Below are 23,000 nucleotides of genomic sequence, written 5' to 3' on the forward strand. Positions count from 1 at the left end.
TAAAGACCCAGAACCTTAGTTTTCGCCCTAAGACTAACTACAAGAGTCATATCTTCAGGTATGAGTCATCATTCCACCTGTAAGCTGTGCCCATGTGTATTTCCCAATCCCAACTGTGGAGACAGACCAGGCACAAGGGTTGCATCACCTGGGTGCTGGCCATAGATATGTCAAAATTGCCACTTTGGGCAGGGTCCAAATCTCCCCTTAGTGCAGGAGCAATTCAGGAGGGTCATATCACCTAGGTGGTGGGCCCAGCGATATGTTACAATGCCCCCCTATGGGCAGGGCCAAGGCAGTACAGTTACATCACCTAGAAGCTGGGGCCAGTGATATGTCACAATGCCTCTTGCGGGCAGGGTTCAGGCAGGAAAGAAGAGTCACATCACCTAGGTGATGGGTCTAGAGATATTTCACAATGCCTTCTGTAATAAGAACCCAGGAGAAAGAGTTATATCATTTGGGTTAAAGGTCCAGTGATAGGTCACAATCCCAACTAAGGACAGGACCCAGGCCGAAAAAGAGACTCACTTCACTTTGATGATTGGCCCAGAGATATATTGTAATTTTTCCTGAGGACAGGGATCATGAAGGAGAGAAACATAAATTTTGTGCATGGCCCAGGTATATGTTACAATCTTAACTGTACACTGGGCCAAGACAATATAGTAAAATTAATCAGATGCTGGGAAAAGGTAATTGTCACAATCACACCTGCAGAAAGGTTTAAGGATAAGATTTAAAACCCCACAAATGTCCTGGCTTCACTTATGACAGTCAACATATCTTGGGGTATGTGTTTAAGTACTTGAATCACAACCTCAACAGTGCACTGGCTCTGTGCATAACAGCCCGAACCCCACTTATAAACAGTGTCCCAGTAGGGGAGTCACAGCCTCACAGGGGGGCTGAATCTTGGTGTGAGAGTCACCAACCTACCCGTGGACTGCATTCACATCTGAAAGTCACAATTCCAATTTTTGACTGCCTCTGAGTGTGAGATTCAGGATATTTTACGAAGGCTGTGTTCATGTGAGAGGGTGACAATTCTTACTGTTAGCCATGTGTGCATATGAAAGTCAGAATCTCACCTGTTTGCTGGTCCCTGTTATGACACTGTACCACTTGCAGGCTTTATATGGCACATGTGAGACTCGCCATTTGCTTCGAGACCTTTGTGCTTGCCCAGGCTTTTGTTACAATCCCAAATGTAGGATCACGCCCATTGCCCTAAGCCCAGGCGTGAGAGTCAACATCTCTCCAACTTTAGGTCCAGGTAAGGGAGTCATTTTTGTTCCTATAATCTGGTTACAAAAATTGGTCAATATCCCTCCTGTGGCTCAATCCACATGTGACAGGCATGATCCAACTGTTGACTGTATCTGTCAGTGAGATTCAGGAAATATTTTGCTCTCTCCTATGTAAAGGTGACAATTTTAACAGTCAGCTGAATGTGCATACAATAGTCACAACCTCAGTGTTGTGCTGGGTCTTATTATGACACTCTCTGTCCCATCTGAGGGCTTTAGACAATATGCATGTGTGTTGTAATCATCTGTGATTTTTTTTTTTAAGTAGAAAACCCAGAATTTTATTTTTTGGCCTAAACCCAGCTATGAGAGTCAACACCTCTTCTATTAGCAGGGTCCGGGTATAAGAGTCATTGCTGGGCCTGTAAGCTGGGCCCAGCTATGATTCACCACCTGACCTTTGTCCAGATCCACATGGGATGGCCAATATTGTAACTGTGTATTGTGTTGTCATGTGAGAGTCAGGACCTCACCAGTAAGTTTTGTCAATGTGTGAGGGAGACAATTTTAATTGTCAGCTGGGTGTGCCTGTAAGAGTCACAATTTTACCTCTGTGCTGGACCCTGATATGACACTCTTTATATCACCCAAAGACTTTATAGAATACGCATGAGGGTGATATATTGTGTGATCTTTGCACATGTAGAAGGCCCAGATCGTTACCTGTTTGTCTAAGCCTAGCTAGAAGAGTTAAAATCTCTTCTATTGGCTGGGTTCGTATATGCGAGTCTTCATTATACCTGTCAGCTGGGCCTAATGTGTAACCATCCCACCTGTGGGCAGAGACTAGGAGGGAGAGTCCCATCAACTAGGTGCTGGGCCAGCGATATGTCAATATTTTTACTATAGGTAGGGTCCTGACAATAAAAGTCACATCTGGGTGCTAGGAAAAGCAATATGTCACAATCCACCCTGTAAACATGTTCCAGGTAGAAGACAGTCACATCATCTAGGTGATGGGCCCAGTGATATGTAACCATTTCTTCTGTAAATAGATTCAAGGTGAAAAAGAATCACATAACAAAGATGATGGGCCTAAAGATATCTCACAGTAACCCCTGTGGACTGGCCCAGGCAGAAAGGGAGAGTTATATCGCCTAGGTGATTGGCTCAGAAATATGTCACAATACCCTGGGAGGGCAAAGCCCAGGCAGGAAAGTCACATTATCTAGGCACTCAATCAAAGTATATTTCACAATCTAAACTGTAGGTGGGGCCTAGGCAAAAGAGAAAAATCAGTCAGATACTGAGTGAAGGTATACGTCACAATCACGTCTGTGAAAAGGTCCAGAGATAAAATTTACAATCTCTCACATGCCCAACTTCAGGATCAGAGTCAATACCTCCTGTGAGTTGCACCCAAAATGCATATTGTGGCACCTCCTCTGTTTTTTCCAAGGAGTTCCAGGCTGTTAGAGCTTGAATATCTGCAATTAATTAAGTTGACTTTTGGGCCAGACACGGTGGCTCAAGTCTGTAATCCCAGCACTTTGGCAGTCTGAGGCGGGCAGATCATGAGGTCAGGAGTTCAAAGACAGCCTGACTAATATGGTGAAACTTGGTCTCTACTAAAAATGCAAAAATTAGCCAGGTGTGGTGGTAGGCACGTGCAATGTCAGCTACTTGGGAGGCTGAGGCAGGAAAATTGCTTGATCCCGGTAGGTGGAGGTTGCAGTGAGCCAAGATTGTGCCACTGAACTCCAGCCTGAGTGACAGAGAGAGACTCCATCTCACAAAATAATAATGGTAATAATAATTAAGCTGACTTTTAACTGTGATGCTCTTTTAAAAAAAAATTATTTAATTCTCTAATTACTTGACTTTAGCCATGCCAAACTGCCAATATTTCTGACTTTTGAACTTTACTAACATAACCTCCCAGGTGAAATCAATGTTATATTTTTGTTTGTTTGTTTGTTTTGTGGCGGATTCTCTCTCTGTCACCCAGGCTGGAGTGCAGTGGCCAAATGCAGCTCACTGCAACCTCAGCCTCCTGAAACCCATAAGCTTTAACTACGGTTATGAACTTAACCACAAGTGTACAAAGTATTTTCAAAAAGATGGCAAGCAGTTTTTACAAAATCTAGAATCTTCAAAGGTAGCTCAGAGAAAGGACAATTCAGGATGGTTCATGGAGGGAAAGCGAATCCACAAATATTCACACAGATATCAAATCACAGATGACTCATTTCCTAAGCCAGAAATTGAACCCTGAACTCGGGCTGCCACTGTGAGACAGCGAAGCCCAGTTACTGAGCTACAGCACTGAGCAGTCTCCACTGCAGTCTCCCAGAAGAAGCCTCCAGCAGCCAATTTTGAGCTTGCAAAGGTTGTTTACCGCTCAAGATCACTTTTATGGATAACTATAACACAAATTTCAAAATTTCTATATGCTGGATGGTAGAAACCAAGAGAAAATACTGCCACATGGCTACAAGGTCAAGCTCTCAAGAACATAAAACAAGAGGGAAACTTCATCCATTTTGTTGTTGTTTGTTCAGGGACTTCTTCTTTCTTTGTTTTTTAGCTTTTTGAGATGGAGTCTTGCTCTGTCTCCCAGGCTGGAGTGCAGTGGTGCCATCTCGGCTTACTGCAACCTCTGCTTCCCAAGTTCAAGCAGTTCTCCCTGCCGCAGCCTCCTGAGTAGCTGGGACTACAGGCACCCACCACTACCCTGGCTAATTTTTGTATTTTTAGTAGAGACAAGGTTTTGCCATGTTGGCCAGGCTGGTCTTGAACCCCCCCGCTCAGGTGATCCACCTGCCTCGGCCTCCCAAGGTTCTAGGATTACAAGCATGGGTCACCATGCCCGGCCTGTTTCAGGGACTTCTGACCAGAAGTTTCAACATGTGATCTTTGGGGAAGATGGTGGCCCAGAGTAACAGAAAAGATAGGAAAGGAGAGAGAGAGAGAGAGAGAGAGAGAGAGAGAGAGAGAGAGAGAGAGAGAGAGAGAGAAAGCATTGCTTATGGTAGGGCAGGAAAGTTGAGGAGATCAGGAAAACTAGAGAAAGACCCACGCATTGAATCAAAAGTTTAGGTGATCTCTTGTTGGTTGTGAAAGAATCTTTTTTGGCAGTCCCATCTGCTCTCAAGTTTCCCACTTTAGGGAGGAAAAAGCTCCCCTTCTTCCATGATCCTGTACTCATCTAATTCTGTCAGCCACAGTCATCAGCAAAAAATGCAAGGCAGATTAATCCAAAGACAAGGCCAGGCATGGTGGCTCATGCCTGTAATTCCAGTACTTTGGGAGGCCGAGGTGGTGGATCAGCTGAGGTCAGGAGTTTGAGGCCAGCCTGGCCAACATGGTGAAACCTTGTCTCTACTAAGAGTACAAAAATTATCTGGGTGTGGTGGTGGGTGCCTGTAATCCCAGCTACTCAGGAGGCTGAGGCAGGAGAATCGCTTGAACCTGGGAGGCAGAGGTTGCAGTGAGCCAACATCTCACGATTACACTCCAGCCTGGGCAACAAGAGGGAGACTCCATCTCAAAACAAACAAACAAACACAAAGACAATAGTGGTTAAAGTTCCATAATGCCAAATCTAATCTTAGCTGAGAGCGACTTTACGGAGAGGGGCCTCTCACCCCCTAAATCTTAGGAAAGGCTAACTTTTCTAAGTTGCACCTCAAACACAAGTTTCATCAAGTGTTCTTGCCTTTTATTAAAAGGGACCTTTTATCTTATCTGTCTTAGGAGACACTCTAACTCCCCTAAATTGGGCTATTAACCCAATCCCATTCTATACCCGGGTGTGCCATCACTTACAAAAAGTTAGCCAATTGGCGATTCAGTCTATTTCCTTTGGGTTGGGCATTTCCTTAGCATCATCCTTTTGTGATTCACTGAAAAGAAGATTCCAGAAATGGTCCCAATCCAGAACCGAAGAGTGGGTTCTTGGATCTTGTACAAGAAAGAATGCAGAGCTGGGGGTGGTGGCTCATGGCTGTAACCCCAGCACTTTGGAGGCAAAGGCGGGCAGATCACTTGAGGTCAGGAGTATGAGATCAATCTGGCCAACATGGTGAAACCCCATCTCTACTAAAAATACAAAAATTAGCTGGGCATGGTGGCGTGCACCTGTAATCCCAGCTCCTCTGGAAGCTGAGGCAGGAGAATCTCTTGAACCCGGGAGGCAGAGGTTGCAGTGAGCCGAGATGGTGCCACTGCACTCCAGCCTGGGTGACTGAGCAGGACTCTGTCAAAAGAAAGAAAGAAAAGAAAGAAAAAGAAAGAGAAAGGAAGGAAGGAAGGAAGGAAGGGAGGGAGGGATTTTGGGCGAGTCTGCAGTGCAAAGCAAAAGCAAATTTATTAGGAAAGTAGAGGAATAAACGAACAGCTACTCCTTAGACACAGCAGCAGTGTTGGCTGCTCAACTAAAAATACTTACGGTTATTTCTTGATTATATGCTAAACAAGGGGTGGATTGTTCATGAGTTTTGCAAGAAAGGGATGGGCGATTCCCAGAACTGTGTTTATCTTCTTTTTAGACCATGTAAGGTCACTTTCTGATGTTGCCATGGCATTCGTTAACTGTCATGGTGCTGGTGGGAATGTCTTTCGCGTGCTAATGCATTATAATTAGCGTGTAATGATTCTTGAGGACAATCAGAGGTCACTTTCATTCCCACCTTGGTTTTGGTGGATTTTTGTGGCTTCTCTACTGCAAACTGTTTTATCAGCAAGGTCTTTGTGAACTGTATCTTGTGCCAATCTCCTATTTATCCTGTGACTTAGAATGCCTGACCTCATGGAAGTGCAGTCCTGTAGGTCTCAGCCCCATTTCACCCAGCACCTATTCCAGATGCAGTTGCTCTGGTTCAAACGCCTCTGACATGGCCACAGAGTGCTGGAATGTGGCTGGTCTGAACTGCAGTATGCTAGAAAGGTAAAATACAAGGTTACATTAAAATATTTAGCTTTAAAAATGTATATGCTTTATTAACCCTTACATACTAATCACATATTAAAATAATATTTTGGATATATTGGACTGATTAAATTGTTACAATCAATTTCACTTGTTATTCCACCTGTTTCTTTCTCTTTTATTTTGAGACAGAGTTGCTCTGTCACCAGGCTATAGTGCGGTGGCACGATCTCGGCTCACTGCAACCTCTGCCTCCTGGGTTCAGGCGATTCTCCTGCCTCAGCCTCCCAAATAGCTGATTACAAGTGTCTGTCACCATGCTTGGCTAATTTTTGTATTTTTAGTAGAGATGAGGTTTTGCCATGTTAGCTAGGCTGATCTCAAACTCCTGACTTCAGGTGGTCCACCACCTCGGCCTCTGAAAGTGCAGGGATTACAACCGTGAGCCACTGCGCCTGGCCCTACCATGTTTTTTTTTCTTTTTACTTTTTAACATTTGGCTACTAGCACACTCAAAATTTACATGTGGCTCATATTTTCCTGCAGAGGATTGCCTCCTTTTTGAAATCTCAGGCTGCCTGCATGTATTAGTCCCTTTTCACACTGCTACAGACAAATACCTCAGACTGCGTAATTTTTTTTAAGTGGTTTAATTGAATCATAATTCTACATGGCTGAGGAATCCTCAGGAAACCTACAATCATGACCATGACAGAAGGTGAAAGGAGAGCAAGGCATATCTTACTTGGTGGAAAAAGGGAACCGGGGATGGGGAACATGCCACATCTTAAAATATCTTGAGAGCTCCCTCACTATCGCAAGAACAGCATGAGGATAATCCCCGCTCATAATCCAATCACCTCCCACCTGGTCTCTGCCCGGACATGTGGCAAATACAATTTTTTTTTTTTTTTTTTTTGAGACCGAGTCTGGCTCTTTCACCCAGGCAGCAGTGCAGTGGCACGATCTCGGCTCACTGCAAACTCTACCTCCCGGGTTCAAGCGATTTTTCTGCCTCAGCCTCCTGAGTAGCTGGGACTACAGACGCCCTCCACCACCCTGGCTAAGTTTTGTATTTTTAGTACAGACAGGGTTTCACCGTATTGGCCAGGCTGGTCTCCAACTCCTGATCTCATTATCCATCCGCCTCGCCCTCCCAAAGTGCTGGGATTACAGGCCTGTGGCCCCACGCCTGGCCATGAATTATAATTTGAGATGAGATTTGGGTGGAGCCACAGAGCCAAACCATATCACTGCAAAGGACCCGCAGCAAGGAAGGTCCTAAAATCTGAAATTTTAAAATAATTGTCATTATGTTTTTTCAGTTTATGAATAACTATATTATATACCATTTATAAATGCATATGACGTTATACACAAGGTTAAATGCAAATGTCCTCTAAGGTTGGCCTGGCTCAGATCAGGGAAGAAGGCTTGGCTGTAAAGGCTGCAGCCTAGCCTGTTATTTTTGCTTTGTTTAGCCCAGTGTCTGATCACATTTTTCGTCACTCAGGGCGTGAAGGGTGGGGCCTCAAACCTTATCCAATCAGGGGCCGTATATTAGAAACTGTACAATCAGGCATGCAGCTGGAGAGAACAGGACGCCTCCGTAATTTTCCAGGTCCTTTGTGTTTCTCTGCGTCCAGAGCTCCAGTTCTTCTCTTCACTGCTCTGCGTCCTCTGTTCCTAGAGGCCAAGCCACTGTGGCCTTGTGTTCTGCAGGTATCTGCAGATTTATGGCTAAAAGACCGGGATCCCCTGGAAGCCGAAAAATGGTGAGTGCTGGGTCTGTCACCATGAGAGAGGGGTGGGAGGTGGTTGGAACCGGCTGAAAGTGGCTGTAGCAGGACCCAAACTTCCTCGCAGTCAGCCCCGGAGTCTGAGGACCCAAATCCTCCTTGGCCCAGGTGGGCTGTTAGTCCCCTCGAGCCCTAAGATGCTGCCTGGGCCAGCGGCTGGGACCCTGGGAGTTCTGTCTTTTTCCTCTGCAGTGGCTTTGCCCTGGGCTGGAGCCCTCTCTGGGCAGCTCTGCACTCCCAGCGCCTCATCTCACCCAGATTGTACAGGGATGGGAAAGTCATCAGGGGAGAATCCCGACTCAGGATGTGGGATTCATAAGTGGAAAGAGCTGTGGTCTCTGGGATCCCTAGTTCCTCATTTTTCCTTTTAGAAATGTATGGGAGTCACTGTAAAAATATTAGACAATTTGATCAAAATGTGATTCAAGAATCATAGAGCGCCCAGCTATGGTTTGTGGGTTGTGGTCCATGGGAGAGACTTGAAGAAGTCTGTTATAAGTTGCATGATGAAGCAAACCAAATTCAGTAACTGCTTTGGTAAAGTTATGTAGTTTCCTTATTTGTAAGATCCAGGTGAAGATTTCTTGGCTATGTCATCACAGATTAATTAGCAGTCTGTGGTTGACTAGGCCTGAATTTTTTTCTTCAATATAGTAATTTCCAAGAAATGCAATATTTTTTTTGAGAGGGAGTCTTGCTCTGTTGTCCTTACTGGAGTGCAATGGCACTATCTTGGCTCACTGCAACCTCTGCCTCCCAGGTTCAAGCAGTTCTCACGCCTCAGGCTCCCAAGTAGCTGGGATTATGGGTGCCCACCACCGTGCCTGGCTAATTTTTGTATTTTTAGTAGAGATGGGGTTTCACCATGTTGGCCAGGCTGGTCTCCAACTCCTGACCTGAAATGATCTGCCCTTCTTGGCCTACCAAAGTGCTGGGATTACAGGCATGAGCCACCGCCCCTGGCCATAAGAGATACATTTGAGTTAGATTTTTTTTTAAGTGAGAGCTGAGAAAAATCAATCCACCTTAGTCTAATTGCCTGCTGTTTAAATATTTTTATACTCTACAGGAAACTGGCTTTCCCTTGGTTTTTTTTTGTTTTTTTTTTTTGAGACAGAGTCTTGCTCTGTTGCTCAGGCTGCAGTGCAGTGGTGTGATCTCAGCTCACTGCAACCTCCACCTCCTGGGTTGAAATGATTTTCCTGCCTCAGCCTCTTGAGTAGCTGGGATTAAAGGCACCCACCACCACGCCCGGCTAATTTTTGTATTTTTAGTAAAGATAGAGTTTTGCCATGTTGGACAGGCTGGTCTCAAACTCCTGGCCTCAAGTGATCTGGCCGTGTTTGCCTCTTAAAGTGCTCTGATTACAGGAATAAGCTACTGCAGGCAGCCTGCATTTTTCAACTGTCTTTTTTTTTCTTTTTTTTGAGACGGAGCCCCATTCCGTCACCCAGGCTGGAGTGCAGTGGCTCGATCTCACCTCATTACAACCTCTGCCTCCCTGGTTCAAGTGATTCTCCTGCCTCAGCCTCCCGAGTAACTGGGATTACAGGCCTGCACCACCACACCCAGCTAATTTTTGTATTTTTAGTAGAGATGGGGTTTCGCCATGTTGGCCAGGCTGGTCTCAAATGCCTGACCTCAGAAGATCCGCCTGCTTGGCCTCCCAAGTGCTGGGATTACAGGCGTGAGCCACCACGCCAGGCCTCAGCCGTGTCTTAAACAAGGTCTTAAGTCAGTTTCCCTATTCTCACAGACTAACTGCCTTGCAGTAAAATATTAAATTTCCAGTTCCATCTGACATTCCCAAATGCCAACTTTTCTTTCTAACTCACGTTATTACATATTTGTCCTTTCTTGTATGTTTCAGACACAGTACTTACACTAATTATTTTTTTAAAAGTCATTGGATGACACTTAAAGAGTGCCATTCAATGCTTTGTTTAAAAAAAAGTTTCCCGTTTATAAATATTTCACATAAGAAGAAAGCAGAGGTCAGGCGCAGTGGCTCACAAGTATAATCCTAACACTTTGGAAGACCAAGGTGCAGATCACTTGAGGTCAGGAGTTAGAAACCAGCCTGGCCAACATGATGAAACCCCATCTCTACTAAAAATACAAAAAAATTAGCCAGGTATGGTGGTGGGCGCCTCTAATCCCAGCTACTCAGGAGGCTGAGACAAGAAAATCACTTGAATCCAGGAAATGGAGGTTCCAGTGAGCCAAGATCATGCCACTGCACTCCAGCCTTGACAACAGAGTGAGACCATATCTCAAAAAAAAAGACAAGAAGAGAAAAGGCAGAGAGTAATCCTCTGACACTGTATTGTAAAAAAATCTATGTGCCTCTTCTTTTGTTCAAGCTCAGACATCTTATCATAATTCGTGGGTTGAGTTTTTTTGGGGGAAACCCTACAGGGTAATGTTTCTTCAGCCACACTTTAGGTTTTTCCTGGTTCTGGGTCTTAGTACTGCTTTGGGATAAAGCAAGATACCCACCGTGGCCATGTCTGCCACAGTGTCTAGTGAATATCAACCCACCTTGGCCGTGTCTGCTAGAGTGTCTAGTGAATATCATCTCCTGAGTTATTTTCTTTTAGAGAACAGCACACGATATGAAGTGTAGCCTTTCAAGAGAAAAGAGCAAATGAATGCCTTGGGGCTGTGAGCAATCTCCTAGTATACTTTTCCTATAAAAAGCTAATCCCTTGCGACATTAGAATTGTCTTTACCCAACTCAGCTTCCATTTCATGGAGACACATTGCTAGTCAGCCAATCATATGCTGGTATTGAGGGAAAAACACAGAAGTGATTTCTGCCCTCTGGATTCTGTCAGATTTGTGAAGGGAAAAAAAAAACTATTTCTAAAGACAAGAAAAACTGACCCCGGTAAGATGGTGCAAGAATCTCAAAGTAATTGCACCTGGGGAACTCACCAAGGCACGGTGCAGTGTCTCCTGGAATGGTTGTCATTGAGCATTTCAGTGAGCAGGATGCACGTGGGAGACTCTCAAATGATTAGATAGCTTGACTTGACACATAAGTCAGACGTGTCTGTGTTCCAATCAGCACTGCCACTCCCTGGGTTGGTCACCTTGAAAAGATATTTTCACTTCTTTCAACTTATGTTAGTTAACTGTAAATTGCATTTTATCAGTAGAGCTCAATATGTAACAAAATATTTACAAAGGTCATGAAAGAGATGAGTTTCAGAAAAAAAATTTAGTCATGTATTCTGTTTGTTAAAAATTTGCATTTACCCTTTTGTTTTTCAGAGTGAGCATAGAAGTTTTCTCAGGTGTGTTATTTTTTGGCTGTGTGATTTCACACAGTATGCTAAGGCTTAGCTTTGCGAATATTACCAAGGGAAATAATATGAAAAATATCTCTTTCATTATGGCTGTCGGAAATGAATATTTTCACAAGAAAATGTGGTAGATAACTGGGGAATTACATAGATTCATCAAAACATCAGTGTCTCTTTTTGCAAAATTAATATGTGACAGTAAATACTTCTGTTCTACATCCTGTTATCTTATTTTTATTTTTATTTTTGAGACGGAGTCTCACTCTGTTGCCCAGGCTGGAGTGCAGTGGCATGATCTTGGCTCACTGCAACCTCCGAAAACTGGGTTCAAGTGATTCTCTTGCCTCAGCCTCCCAGGTAACTGGGATTACAGGCACCTGCCACCATGCCCGGCTAATTTTTGTATTTTCAGTAGGGACGGGGTTTTGCCGTGTTGGCCAGGCTGGTCTCGAACTCCTGACCTCAGGTGATCCAGCCACCTGGGCCTCTCAAAATGCTGGGATTACAGGCAAGAGCCACTGCTCCTGGCCCTGTTATCTTGATTTCTGAATTTTATGCTAAACTTTATGAGATGGGACTGCGCACCTTCTAGGAATTTGGTCATAGTACTAATTACAGAATGTCCTGTTATGGAAATAAGAAAATGATATGTGTATTGTCTGAAAGAGATAGATACTTTTGCTTTTCTCATTGAGCTATAAAATGTAAGCACCTTAACATTTTTTTCCCTTTGTATAAACACTGTGTTTCAGTAATTTTTCTGAATTTATCTAACACTTAGTTTCAAAAACTAAGTGTACATCTCTGACTTTGAAATTAAAGCCTGAGCCCTATAACTCCAAGCTAAGGGCAATATTGAGTTTGCAAAAGGAGGTTAATGAAGGCCTAGTCAGTTCTTTCTAGGGAGCCTCTCCAGCAGATGTCCCAGCCTGCTCACCCTAGCAATGGAAGAAGGCTTTATACTGAGATGAGCAACAGAGCCCAGGAAGGCTGGGTACCCACAGGCAGATGCAGTTAGAGTTAGAATAGATGGGAATTGGAAAGACCTTACTGAAAATAAAGGTGTTGCTGTTTTGGGGCAGTTTCTAGACTTTGTAAAATAAAACAAAATCAAATTTAGGTAATAAGTTCTGAATCCCAACAACAGAAAAAAGTACCAGGTATAAGATTTTTAAGGATATCAATGTTTAGGCAGGCAAGGACTTTCTTTCATAGAGAATAGCAAACAAATTTAGAAAGAAGGTGGAGTAAGTAAGAATGGTGTGATATAAGGGGGCAAAATTAGATTCTAGATCAGAGAATGTTTTACCCTGAAGACAGCATGTTTTTAAGGAAAGACAGAAAATGGGGTTGTATGTTGGCTCAGACTGAAAGTAGCTCAAAGGTCAGAAGCCCTGGGAAAAAAGAAAAATGTAAGCAAAGTTGATTAAGAAGTATTTTGTTTTGACCACTGAAGAAAAGTATTTAGCAGATTCTTTTATAAGAAAAGTAGAAATTTGCAGAGTTTACGTCTGGCTATGTGATAAGTGAGAAAATACAACACCATCTAAGTCATAATGGGGAGAATGTTTCTTTCTGTTAAGCTGTTGCTGAAGACCACAAAGGATGGAGAATTTTATTTTGTTTTATTTTATTTTATTATTACTTTTTTTTTTTTGAGACAAAGTCTTGCTCTGTCACCCAGGCTGGAATGCAGTGGCGCGATCTCAGCTCACTGCAACCTCCATCTTTCAGGTTCAAACAATACTCCTGCCTTAGCCTCCCAAGTAGCTAGGATTACAGGTCCACCATGTCTAATTTTTTGTACTTTTAGTAGAGATGGGTTTTCTCCATGTTGGCCAGGTTGGTCTCAAACTCCTGACCTCAGGTGATCCACCTGCCTCAGCCTCCCAAAGTGCTAGAATTACAGGCATGAGCCATCATGCCAGGCTGGAGAATTTTACTAATCACAACTATTTACCAAGATTATCCAAATGCCCCATCTTCCCCAACATTTTTTTTTGTCTTATACATCTTTTCCGTTTCACTGTTTCTTGGTTGCATGTTTTATAGTAAACTGGCTAACATAAGTACAGGATTTTGCAGAATTCTGTGAGTATCTCTATCAAATTATTGAACTTGAGGGAGATTATGGGAGTCCCCAGTTTACAGACAGTAGCTGAGAAGCATAGATGAGTCCCTGGGATTTGTGACAGGCATATGCAGTAAGGGCAATATGATGAGACTGAGCTCTGAATTATGGTCTGTGCTGACTCCGGGTGGTATCAGGATGGAAATGTTAGATAATAAGTTGGTGTTAAAAAATTGCTTGTTGCCAACCTGACCAACATGGTGAAACCCCATCTCTACCAAAAATACAGAAATTAGCCGAGCATAGTGACAGGTGCCTGTAATCCCAGCTACTCAGGAGGCTGAGGCAGGAGAATCACTTGAACTCAGGAGGTGGAGGTTGCAGTGAGCTGAGATCATGCCACTGCACTCCAGCCTGGGCAACAGAGTGAGACTCCATCTCAAAAAAAAAAAAAAAAAAAAAGAAAAAAAATTGCTTCCTAGTTAGCAAACTCCACAGATTTGGTGTCAGAAAAGAGATATTACAGAGGCCTGGCCTGGAGGGGGACTCTGGGTGTCTGGTAAGGTGAGGCTCTGTTCTCCTGCACACAGGCTGTCACACTGCACATTGTCCTGTGATTCTAGGTCTCCTCTCAGGGTAAAAGGGGACTAAAAACTTAGAGAAAAGGAATTCTGATAACAGACCTCCTTCTTTCACCGCTACCACCACATGATTCTCACACATTCACAGACCCACTAGACACTGATGCGTCCACACCCCTCCCAGGACTAGGTATCACCCTCAAGTATTCCACCACAGCGCTTTTGCTTTTAGTGCTTCTTGCCAAAATCCCATTAATGTGTCTACAAGTTTCCTGGCATATCCCCAACCCCAGACACTGAATCTGCAGTAGCAACCTGTTTCCTCCACCAATGTAGGGATCTGTACCACTTGATCATAGTCTAATCTGCCTGCATGGACACAGGACTAAATCAGAGTATAACCCCTCTGTCTGTATACAAACCAGTCCTATCACTTACCTTGCACTCTTTCCCACCCATGAATTTTTTTATTTTTTTTTTTGAGACGGAGTCTTGCTCTGTCACCCAGGCTGTAGTACAGTGGCATGATCTCGGCTCACTGCAACCTCCGCCTCCCGGGTTCAAGAGACTCTCCCGCCTCAGCCTCCTGAGTAGCTGGAATTCTAGGTGCATGCCACCACACCCAGCTAAATTTTGTATTTTTAGTAGAGACAGGGTTTCACCATGTTGGCCAGGCTTGTCTTGAACTCCTGGCCTCAGGTGATCTGCCTGCCTCAACCTCCCAAAGGGTTGGGATTACAGGTGTGAGCCACCGCGCCTGGCAGAATTTTTTTCTTTTACCTTTTATTTTAGATTCAAGAGTACATATGCAAGTTTGTTATATAGGTAAAATAATATGAAGTTTTTGTGTGCAGATTATTTTATCACTCAGGTACTAAGCATAGTACCCAATAGATTTTTTTTCTGATTTTCTTCATCCTCTGACCCTCCACGCTGAACTGGGCTTCAGTGTCTGTTCTCTTATTTGTGTCCACGTGTTCTCATTATTTTGCTCCCATTTATAAGTGACAACATACAGTATTTGATTTTCTGTTCCTGCACTAGTTTTCTAAAAATGACGGTCTCCTGCTCCATTCATGTTGCTGCAAAGGACATGATGTTTTCCTTTCTTATAGCTGCATCATATTTCATGGTGTGTACATCCACATTTTCTTTATCCAATCTACCATTGAAGACATACAGGTTTATGTCTTGTTTTTCATATCGTAAATAGTGCTGTAATAAACATGTGTGTGCATGTGTCTTTATGGTAGAATAACTTAACATTCATTGGTTATATTCCCAATTGTGGGATTGCTGGGTCAAATGGTAATTCTATTTTCAGGTTATTGAAAAATTGCCAAACTGTTTTTCTCAATGGTTAATCAAATTTATACGCTCACCAGCAGCATATAAGCATTCCATTTCTCCACAACCTCACAAGCATCTGTTGTTTTTGGACTTTTTAGTCTGAGTGTGTTTATTTGAATTATTTCTTTTTTCTTCATTAATCTAGTATTTTATCTATCATTAATTTTTTCATAGAATCAACTTCTGGTTTCGTTGAACTTTTTTTTTTTTTTTTTTTTTTTGAGACAGAGTTTCACTCTTTCACCCAGGCTGGAGTGCAGTGGCATGATCTCAGCTCACTGCAAACTCCGCCTTCTGGTTTCAAGCAATTCTCCTGTCTCAGCCTCCTGAGTAGGTGGGATTGCAGGCACCCGCCACCATGCCCAGCTAATATTTGTATTTCTAGTAGAGACGGGATTTCACCATGTTAGCCAGGCTGGTCTTGAACTCCTGACATCATGATCCGCCCGTCTTGGCCTCCCAAAGTGCTGGGATTATAGTCGTGAGCCACTGTGCCTGGCCTGTTAAACTTTTTATGGTTATTTATGTCTCACCTTCTTAATTTCAGCTATGATTTTGGTTATTTGAAGTTAGTTTGAAGTTATTTGAAGTTATTTGAAGTTATTTGAAGAAGTTGGTTATTTGAAGTTAGTTTGCTCTTACTTTTGGAATTCTTTTAATTATAACATTAGGTTTGTAAATTGAGATCTTTCTAACTCTTTGGTGTGGATGTGTAGTGTTATACACTTTGTTCTTAACACTCCCTTAGCTGTGACCCAGAGCTTCTGGTATGTTGTATTTCAGCTCTAATTAGTTTCAAAACTTTTTTATTTCTGCCTTAATTTCATTATTTACAAAATAGCCATTTGGAAGTTGATTATTCAATTTTTATGTAATTGTATCATTTCGGATGTTTTTTGTATTGATTTATTGTTCTATATATTTTCTTTTAAAAATTAATGATAGAGAAACATAAGAATAAATAAAAATGCTGTGCTCTTAATCCAAATGCTAAAAATTATTCAACACTTAGTAGCAACTCCCAGAGTACTATGAAAATTAAATCACATTATGTGTTATTCCCAGCATGGTATTCTGTGACATGCTCCTGAGCACATAGTACCTGCTTAATAAACATTTTATTAGTACATGTGTACACATTTCCCAAGTGCAGACCTACTCAGACATTGCTGCCTTCTGTTTTCTCTGTAAACTTAAAAAAGCTAACAAAAAATATAATATTTCAGGGTGGAGATTGGTTGTCTTTATTTGTACCAGAAGTATTTATGTTGTGACAAATGTAGTGGGTGTAAGGGACTCTTTGCTGTGCCTGCTTTCTCTCGCTAATGCTAATAATGTGTCTGGGAAAGCACAATCAGCATTTACAGAGGACTTGTTGAAAAAGCCCATTCCCGGACCCTTTTGGATCCTGCAGAATCACTTTGCATAAAGCAGGGCCAAGATTACCAAGTGATTTATAAACTTGAGGGGTTCAAGTTACATTCAGGAGAGTTTAGTTCAACCTTTGCATCAAAGGAAGACTGCACTGCCTGCCCTGTTTCAGTTTGGTAGGAAGAGGTCAGTGCGGTTCATGCTCCCATTACTGTAAAGAAAATTGCTGGAGTCTGATAGGGGAGGGCAGGGAAAAAGAAACTTAGATTTTATTAGTTATGGAGAAGCTCGTTGTTCTCTCATTGCTCTTAAATCTTTTCAATTATACACAACAAAAATGGGTGAATGTTTTCTGCAAGTCTCGGTCTTTCTGCCGTGGGTGTGTGTGGTGGTAGCAGGTGAATAGGTTGTGCTTTAAAGGCATATTCTCAAGATGCAGGTTTAATATGTCCAGAGCATCTTATCTGAAAATACATTTCAGAGAAAGAAGAGGAAAAGAAAAAAATCACTTTTTCTTGGTGAGCATGTCTCAGATCAAGAGTAGTGTGCGGGCCGGGCGTGGTGGCTTATGCATATAATCCCAACACTTAGGGAGGCTGAGGCAGGTGGATCAAAAGGTCAGGAGTTCGAGACCAGCCTGACCAACGTGGTGAAAGTCCGTCTCTATTAAAAATACAAAAATCAGCCGGGCGTGGTGGCACACACCTGTAATCTGAGCTACTGAGGAGGCTGAGGCAGGATAATTGCTTGAACCTAGGAGGTGGAGGTTACAGTGAGCCAAGATTGCACCACTGCACTCCAGCCTGGTCGACAGAGCAAGACGGTCTCAAAAAAAAAAAAAAATGCAGTTTCCACTCTGCCTTTGGAATGCCATGTGTTCGGAACATGCATATGTTTACTTCTCTGCTTGTGCTGTTTATACCTAATGAGTTTGTTTCAATTATTTTTTGCTATTTTTATGATAGTCCAGGGGTTCTGAAAAAAAATTTTTTCTATATAGCATAGTCTTCTTTTTTTGTTGTTTTTGTTTTGTTTTGTTTTGTTTGTTTTGAGACCGAGTTTTCACTCTTGTCCCCCAGGCTGGAGTGAAATGGCACAATCTCAGCCCACTGCAACCTCCGCCTTTTGGGTTCAAGCGATTCTCCTGCCTCAGCCTCTCTAGTAGCTGGGATTACAGGTGCCTGCCACCACACCCAGCTAATTTTTGTATTTTTAGTAGAGACAGGGTTTTACCATGTTGGCCAGGCTGGTCTCGAACTCCTGACATCAAGTGATCCACCCGCCTTGGCCCCACAAAGTGCTGGGATTACAGGCGTGAGCTACTGTGCCTGGCCATACCATAGCCTTCTAGATATTTTCTTCATCTTGGATTTTTATATGCCATGCAGAATTCTCACCACAGATTTATGACCTGCAGTATTTAAAATGTTCCCATTGTAGCTGTTGAACATGAGAAGGTGTGGATACTCAAGATTTTTACTGGGGAAACACAGTTGTCTTTGGATATTAATGAAAAGTGAAACATGTCTTGTTGAAGTTTCATCTGTGTGCTCTATTAGTTCCATGCAGAACAGGATTTAGAAAATGCTAACGTAAACAGGATGGCACTTATTACCCAGAAAGTTCTGAAAAAACCTGTTAAGAGATACTTGCTCTCTAGGGTGCTAAAGAAAGGCTACTTAATGTTACTATTAAAAATTACAGAACAGGGAAGTTATCTGTATCTTCAACTTTGCATAAAACTGGTGTTTCTTTATAATTAAATTTAGGCCAGGTGCGGTGGCTCACGCTAGTAATCCCAGCACTTTGGGAGGCCGAGGTGGGTGGATCACCTGAGGTTAGGAGTTCAAGACAAGCCTGGCCAACGTGGAGAAACCCCATCTCTACTAAAAATACAAAAATTAGCCACGCATGGTGGCTCACGCCTGTAGTCCCAGCTACTTGGGAAGCTGAGGCAGGAGAATCGCTTGAACCCAGGAGGCGTAGGTTTCAGTGAGCCAAGATCGTGCCACTGCACTCCACCCTGGGCAACAGAGTGAGACTTGGTCTCCGAAAGGAAAAAAAAAAAAAGAAAAAAGAAAAGAAAAAAAAATAGACATTTCCATATTGATGCCCTTAATTTAATAATTTATCATCCAGAAAAGTATCATATCTACAGTGGTATTGTGGATCATAGGCTATCCTCTTTTCTCAGAGTTAGAGAATACTTCAGTGTTAAAAATTATCATTGAATAATTTTAGTCACTCTTATAAGTGAGAAACACTTCTTTTTACTCTCTAACTTGAGTCAAATAAAAATCTCTGCCTACGGCCACATGGTAAGTGTTTGTGTGTTCATGAGTGTTTTTTTGTTGTTGTTATTGTTTTTCAGGGACTGTTGACATTCAGAGATGTAGTCATAGAATTCTCTCTGGAGGAGTGGCAATGCCTGGATCACACTCAGCAGAATTTATACAGAGATGTGATGTTAGAGAACTATAGAAACCTGGTCTCCCTGGGTGAGGATAACTTCAATAAACAATTCCTAATATATTTCTTTTCTCTCTTTTCTAAAATGTTTTTTGGTAATTTCTGCTTTGCATGAGTGAATTTTAGCTCTCTGATTTTAAGAAAATCTTGGGGATTCATTGGTGTAGAACAAATTCTTCAAGATGTTTCATCTTGACCTGAACTTTTCCCTTTCCTGAGCTTATGTATCTTTCACTCTAGGTTAGTGGCAATTCCAAAAATGTCATGGCATAAAATGCCCACACCTTAGAATTCAGTTGCTGCCACCAATTTTTGATTCAGCAGTACTGAGTAGTGAAATTAAGGACCTACAAATTTAAAATATTTTCTAAATAGTTAAAAAGTTCTGTTATGAATCAATATTAATTTTCTAGAATTTTCTATTATATCCTCTTTACTAAGCATAATACTAGTTTGGTAATTAAAGAATTGAGCAAGATTTATGTTACTTTTTTTTCTTAATAAAACAGGTATTGCTGTCTCTATGCCAGACTTGATCACCTGTCTGGAGCAAAATAAAGAGCCTTGGAATAAAAAGAGAAATGAGATGGTAACCAAACACCCAGGTAAGTGAGAGTGGATGAAGCGGATGACACAGATGAGAGGTGCAAAAGTCAAGGAGGAAGCCAGTCCTCAAAATGTGATTTGGGGAGATGTGCTTCCATGGAAAGAGTTTCTGAGAAGCCCGAGTCATTTTTTTTCTTTTGCTCTCAGATAGGGATACCTTCTGCCCCATGCTTTTAAATTCTCTAAGGATTCTACTTTCGCTTCAGTAATCTTTCTTCAAGTTCACAGTGTGAGCCAAAGTTTTCTTTATGGCTTATCAGAGACTGACTGCTTTGCCATTGTTTTGGGGGCATGCTAATATTTGCATATTTTTGAGAAACTCTATGTTAAACCATTAAAATATTTTTTTTGCATCATGTCTAAAATGTGCGAGAATAGTAGTTTCTGTTTCATTGGTGGTTTGTCCGTTTTTCTGCACATGCCATTCTGTTGTCATTACTATAGACTTGAAATATAGTTTAAGGTTTTTTTACAACTTTTTTATTTTTTAATTTTTATCCATGTATTTATTTATTTAGAGGTTGGGTTATGAGACTTGCTGTGGGGGGATATACAAGCAGGATACCTCTTATGTCTTCATTTTACTGTGTTGCATATTTCAGATATAGATTTATAAATAGAATTGCTGTATTGTATAATTTCATTTTTAATTATTCAAAGAACATTCATATTTTTTATGATAGCTGCATCTTTTTTCTCATCAACAGCTTACATAGATTTCAATTTCTTTACATCAACATAGTTGGTGTTTTTGAAAAAATTTATATTGGCCATTCTAATTGATGTAAAGTAATTTTGTTTTGTATTGTGATTTTGTTTTGCATTTTTCTGTAAATTATTAATTTTGTGCAACCTTTCAAATAGTTCTTCCCATTTGTATATCTTTTTTTATTAAAATTTAGTTTAATCATTTGTCCATTTCTTTTTCTTTTTTTTTTTTTTTTTTTGAGACTGAGTTTCACTCTTGTTGCCTAGGCTGCAGTGCAATGGCAATTTTGGCTCAGGGCAACCTCTGCCTCCCGCAAATGATTCTCCTGCCTCAGCCTCCTGAGTAACTGGGATTATAGGAATGTGCCACCATGCCTGGCTAATTTTGTATTTTTAGTAGAGATGGGGTTTCGCCATGTTGGTCAGGTTGGTCTCAAACTCCTGACCTCAGGTGATCTGCCCACCTCGGCCTGCCAAAGTTCTGGGATTACAAGAATGAGCCACCGCGCCTGGCTCGCTTGACCATTTCTAAATCAAGTAATTCAGTTATTGTTGTCTACTTCTAGGAGTTGTTTATAAATTCTCAATATTAAGTTTTATCACATGTGATTTTCAAATATTGTCACCCATTTCTTGGGTGGCACTGTCACTCTATTAAATGTGTTACTTGATTACAGAAATTTTGAAGTTTAGCCCAGTTAAATTTTCCTGTTCTTCTCTTTGTTGCTCATGCATTTGATGGCATGTCTAAGAAAATGGTGCCAAGACCAATGTCATGTCTTTCCACTATATTTTTTTTCTAAGAATTTCATTAGTTTTTTTCCAAAGTATTTTGTTTAAAATATTTTTTGTATATGGTGCAATTAAAGCATCCAAGTTTATTTTTTCAATGTAGATATCCAGTTTTCAACATTGTCTGTTGAAGGGATTATATTTTCTCCATTGTCTGCTCATGGCAACCTTGAGGCAGATTATTTGCTCATACACAGAAGAGTTCATTGCTGGGCCCCCTATTTTGCTCTATCATGTCTTTATTTGTCTTTGTTCGGATACCACATAGTCATTGTTATTGTTGTTTTTTATTATGTTTTAAAATTAAGAAGTATATTGCCTCTGTTTTTCATGTGTGTTTCTCTAGATATAGTTCAAAATAAAATTTAAAATTTTTAAACAATATTTCAGGAATAAATATACTTTTGGAATTTTGATACAGATTCTATTAAATTTGTTCACCACTGTGGGTTATATTGACATCTTAACAAATTAAGTTGTCATTTAACTATTTTGACCCCTGAGCAAAAATATTAAATTAAATTAAATTATTTGACCTGTGCAAGAATACATTGAAAAGTGTGTTTATTTCCATGTATTTTTGATTTGCCAGTTTTACCTTTTTTCTTTTTAGTTTTATTCAGTTTTGGTTAGAAAAAATAGGCTGTATGATTTTGCTCTTCTTAAATTTTTTTTTCACACGGGGTTTCTCACTCTGTTGCCCAGACTCTAGTGCAGTAGCACAATCTTGGCTCACTGCAGCCTAAACCTCCTGGACTCAAGTAATCCTTCCACCTTGGCCTCCTGAGTGGCTGACATTACAGACATACCCCACCATGCCCAGCTAATTTTTAATTATTTGTAGAGACTGGGTCTCACTGTGTTCCCAAGGCTGGTATCAAACTTCTTGCCCGAAGTGATCCTTCCACCTTGGCCTCCCAAAGTGCTGAGAGTACACCTGTGAGCCACTGCACCTGGCTGATCTTTTGAAATTTGCTAAGACCTATGTATTCTAACAGAACATACCAGGTACAAATAAGAATATTGTGTATCCTCTTGCTTTTGACTGGAGAGCTCTGTGCCCTCCAAATCTCATGTTGAAATTTAATCTCCAGTGTTGGATGTGGGGCCTAATGAGAGGTGTTTGCATCATGGAGACAAATCCCTCATGAATGACTTGGCACAATCCCCTTGGTAATCATAGAGTTCTCCCTCTATTAATTCACATGAGAGCTGGTTGCTTAAAGGAACCTGGCTCCTCCACCTCACACTCGCATCATCTTTCACCATGTGACATGTTTGGTTCTTTTTTGCCTTCCACTATAATTGTAAGCTTCCTCATATCCTCACCAGAAACAGGTGCTGGCATATACATCTTGTACAGTCTACTCAACTGTGAACCAAAGAAGTCTTTTTCTTTATAAATTACCCAGTCTCAGGTTATTTTCTATAGCAATGCAAAATGAATTTATACACTATATAATGTTTTTCAGGTTTTCTGTTTTTTAATTAATTTTTTATTTCATTTTTTTATTATTGAAAGTGAGGTCTTAATGTTTATAATTTTATGCTGCCATTTTATTTCTTGCTTCACTTCTATCAATATTTGCTTTATATATTTTGAAACCCTGATGTTATATATACTTATACATGTAGATAGACATAATAGTTATAGATTCCTAGTAAATGGACTTATTTTACCATTATATAATATCAATCTTTGTCTCATGCTAGTAACTGACTCATTTTCTTTTGTGTGTCTATAGAGATTTTTTCTTTGTGCTAC

The 23,000-nt window shown here is 41.3% G+C and overlaps 1 protein-coding gene across 1 annotated transcript in view; it reads left to right on the forward strand.

The window, feature by feature from the left end:
- Nucleotides 1–23,000, forward strand: part of ZNF679 (zinc finger protein 679) — a 38,127-nt gene that overhangs the window by 12,399 nt on the left and 2,728 nt on the right. Inside the window, exons 2-4 of the mRNA XM_019030791.2 lie at nt 7,827–7,955; nt 19,032–19,158; nt 19,639–19,734. Of these exons, the coding sequence (XP_018886336.2) occupies nt 7,917–7,955; nt 19,032–19,158; nt 19,639–19,734 (262 nt within the window). The 5' untranslated portion in view covers nt 7,827–7,916. The remainder of the gene's footprint in view (nt 1–7,826; nt 7,956–19,031; nt 19,159–19,638; nt 19,735–23,000) is intronic.

This window comes from Gorilla gorilla, chromosome 6 (assembly GCF_029281585.2).
Source record: "Gorilla gorilla gorilla isolate KB3781 chromosome 6, NHGRI_mGorGor1-v2.1_pri, whole genome shotgun sequence".
Lineage (NCBI taxonomy): Eukaryota > Metazoa > Chordata > Mammalia > Primates > Hominidae > Gorilla > Gorilla gorilla.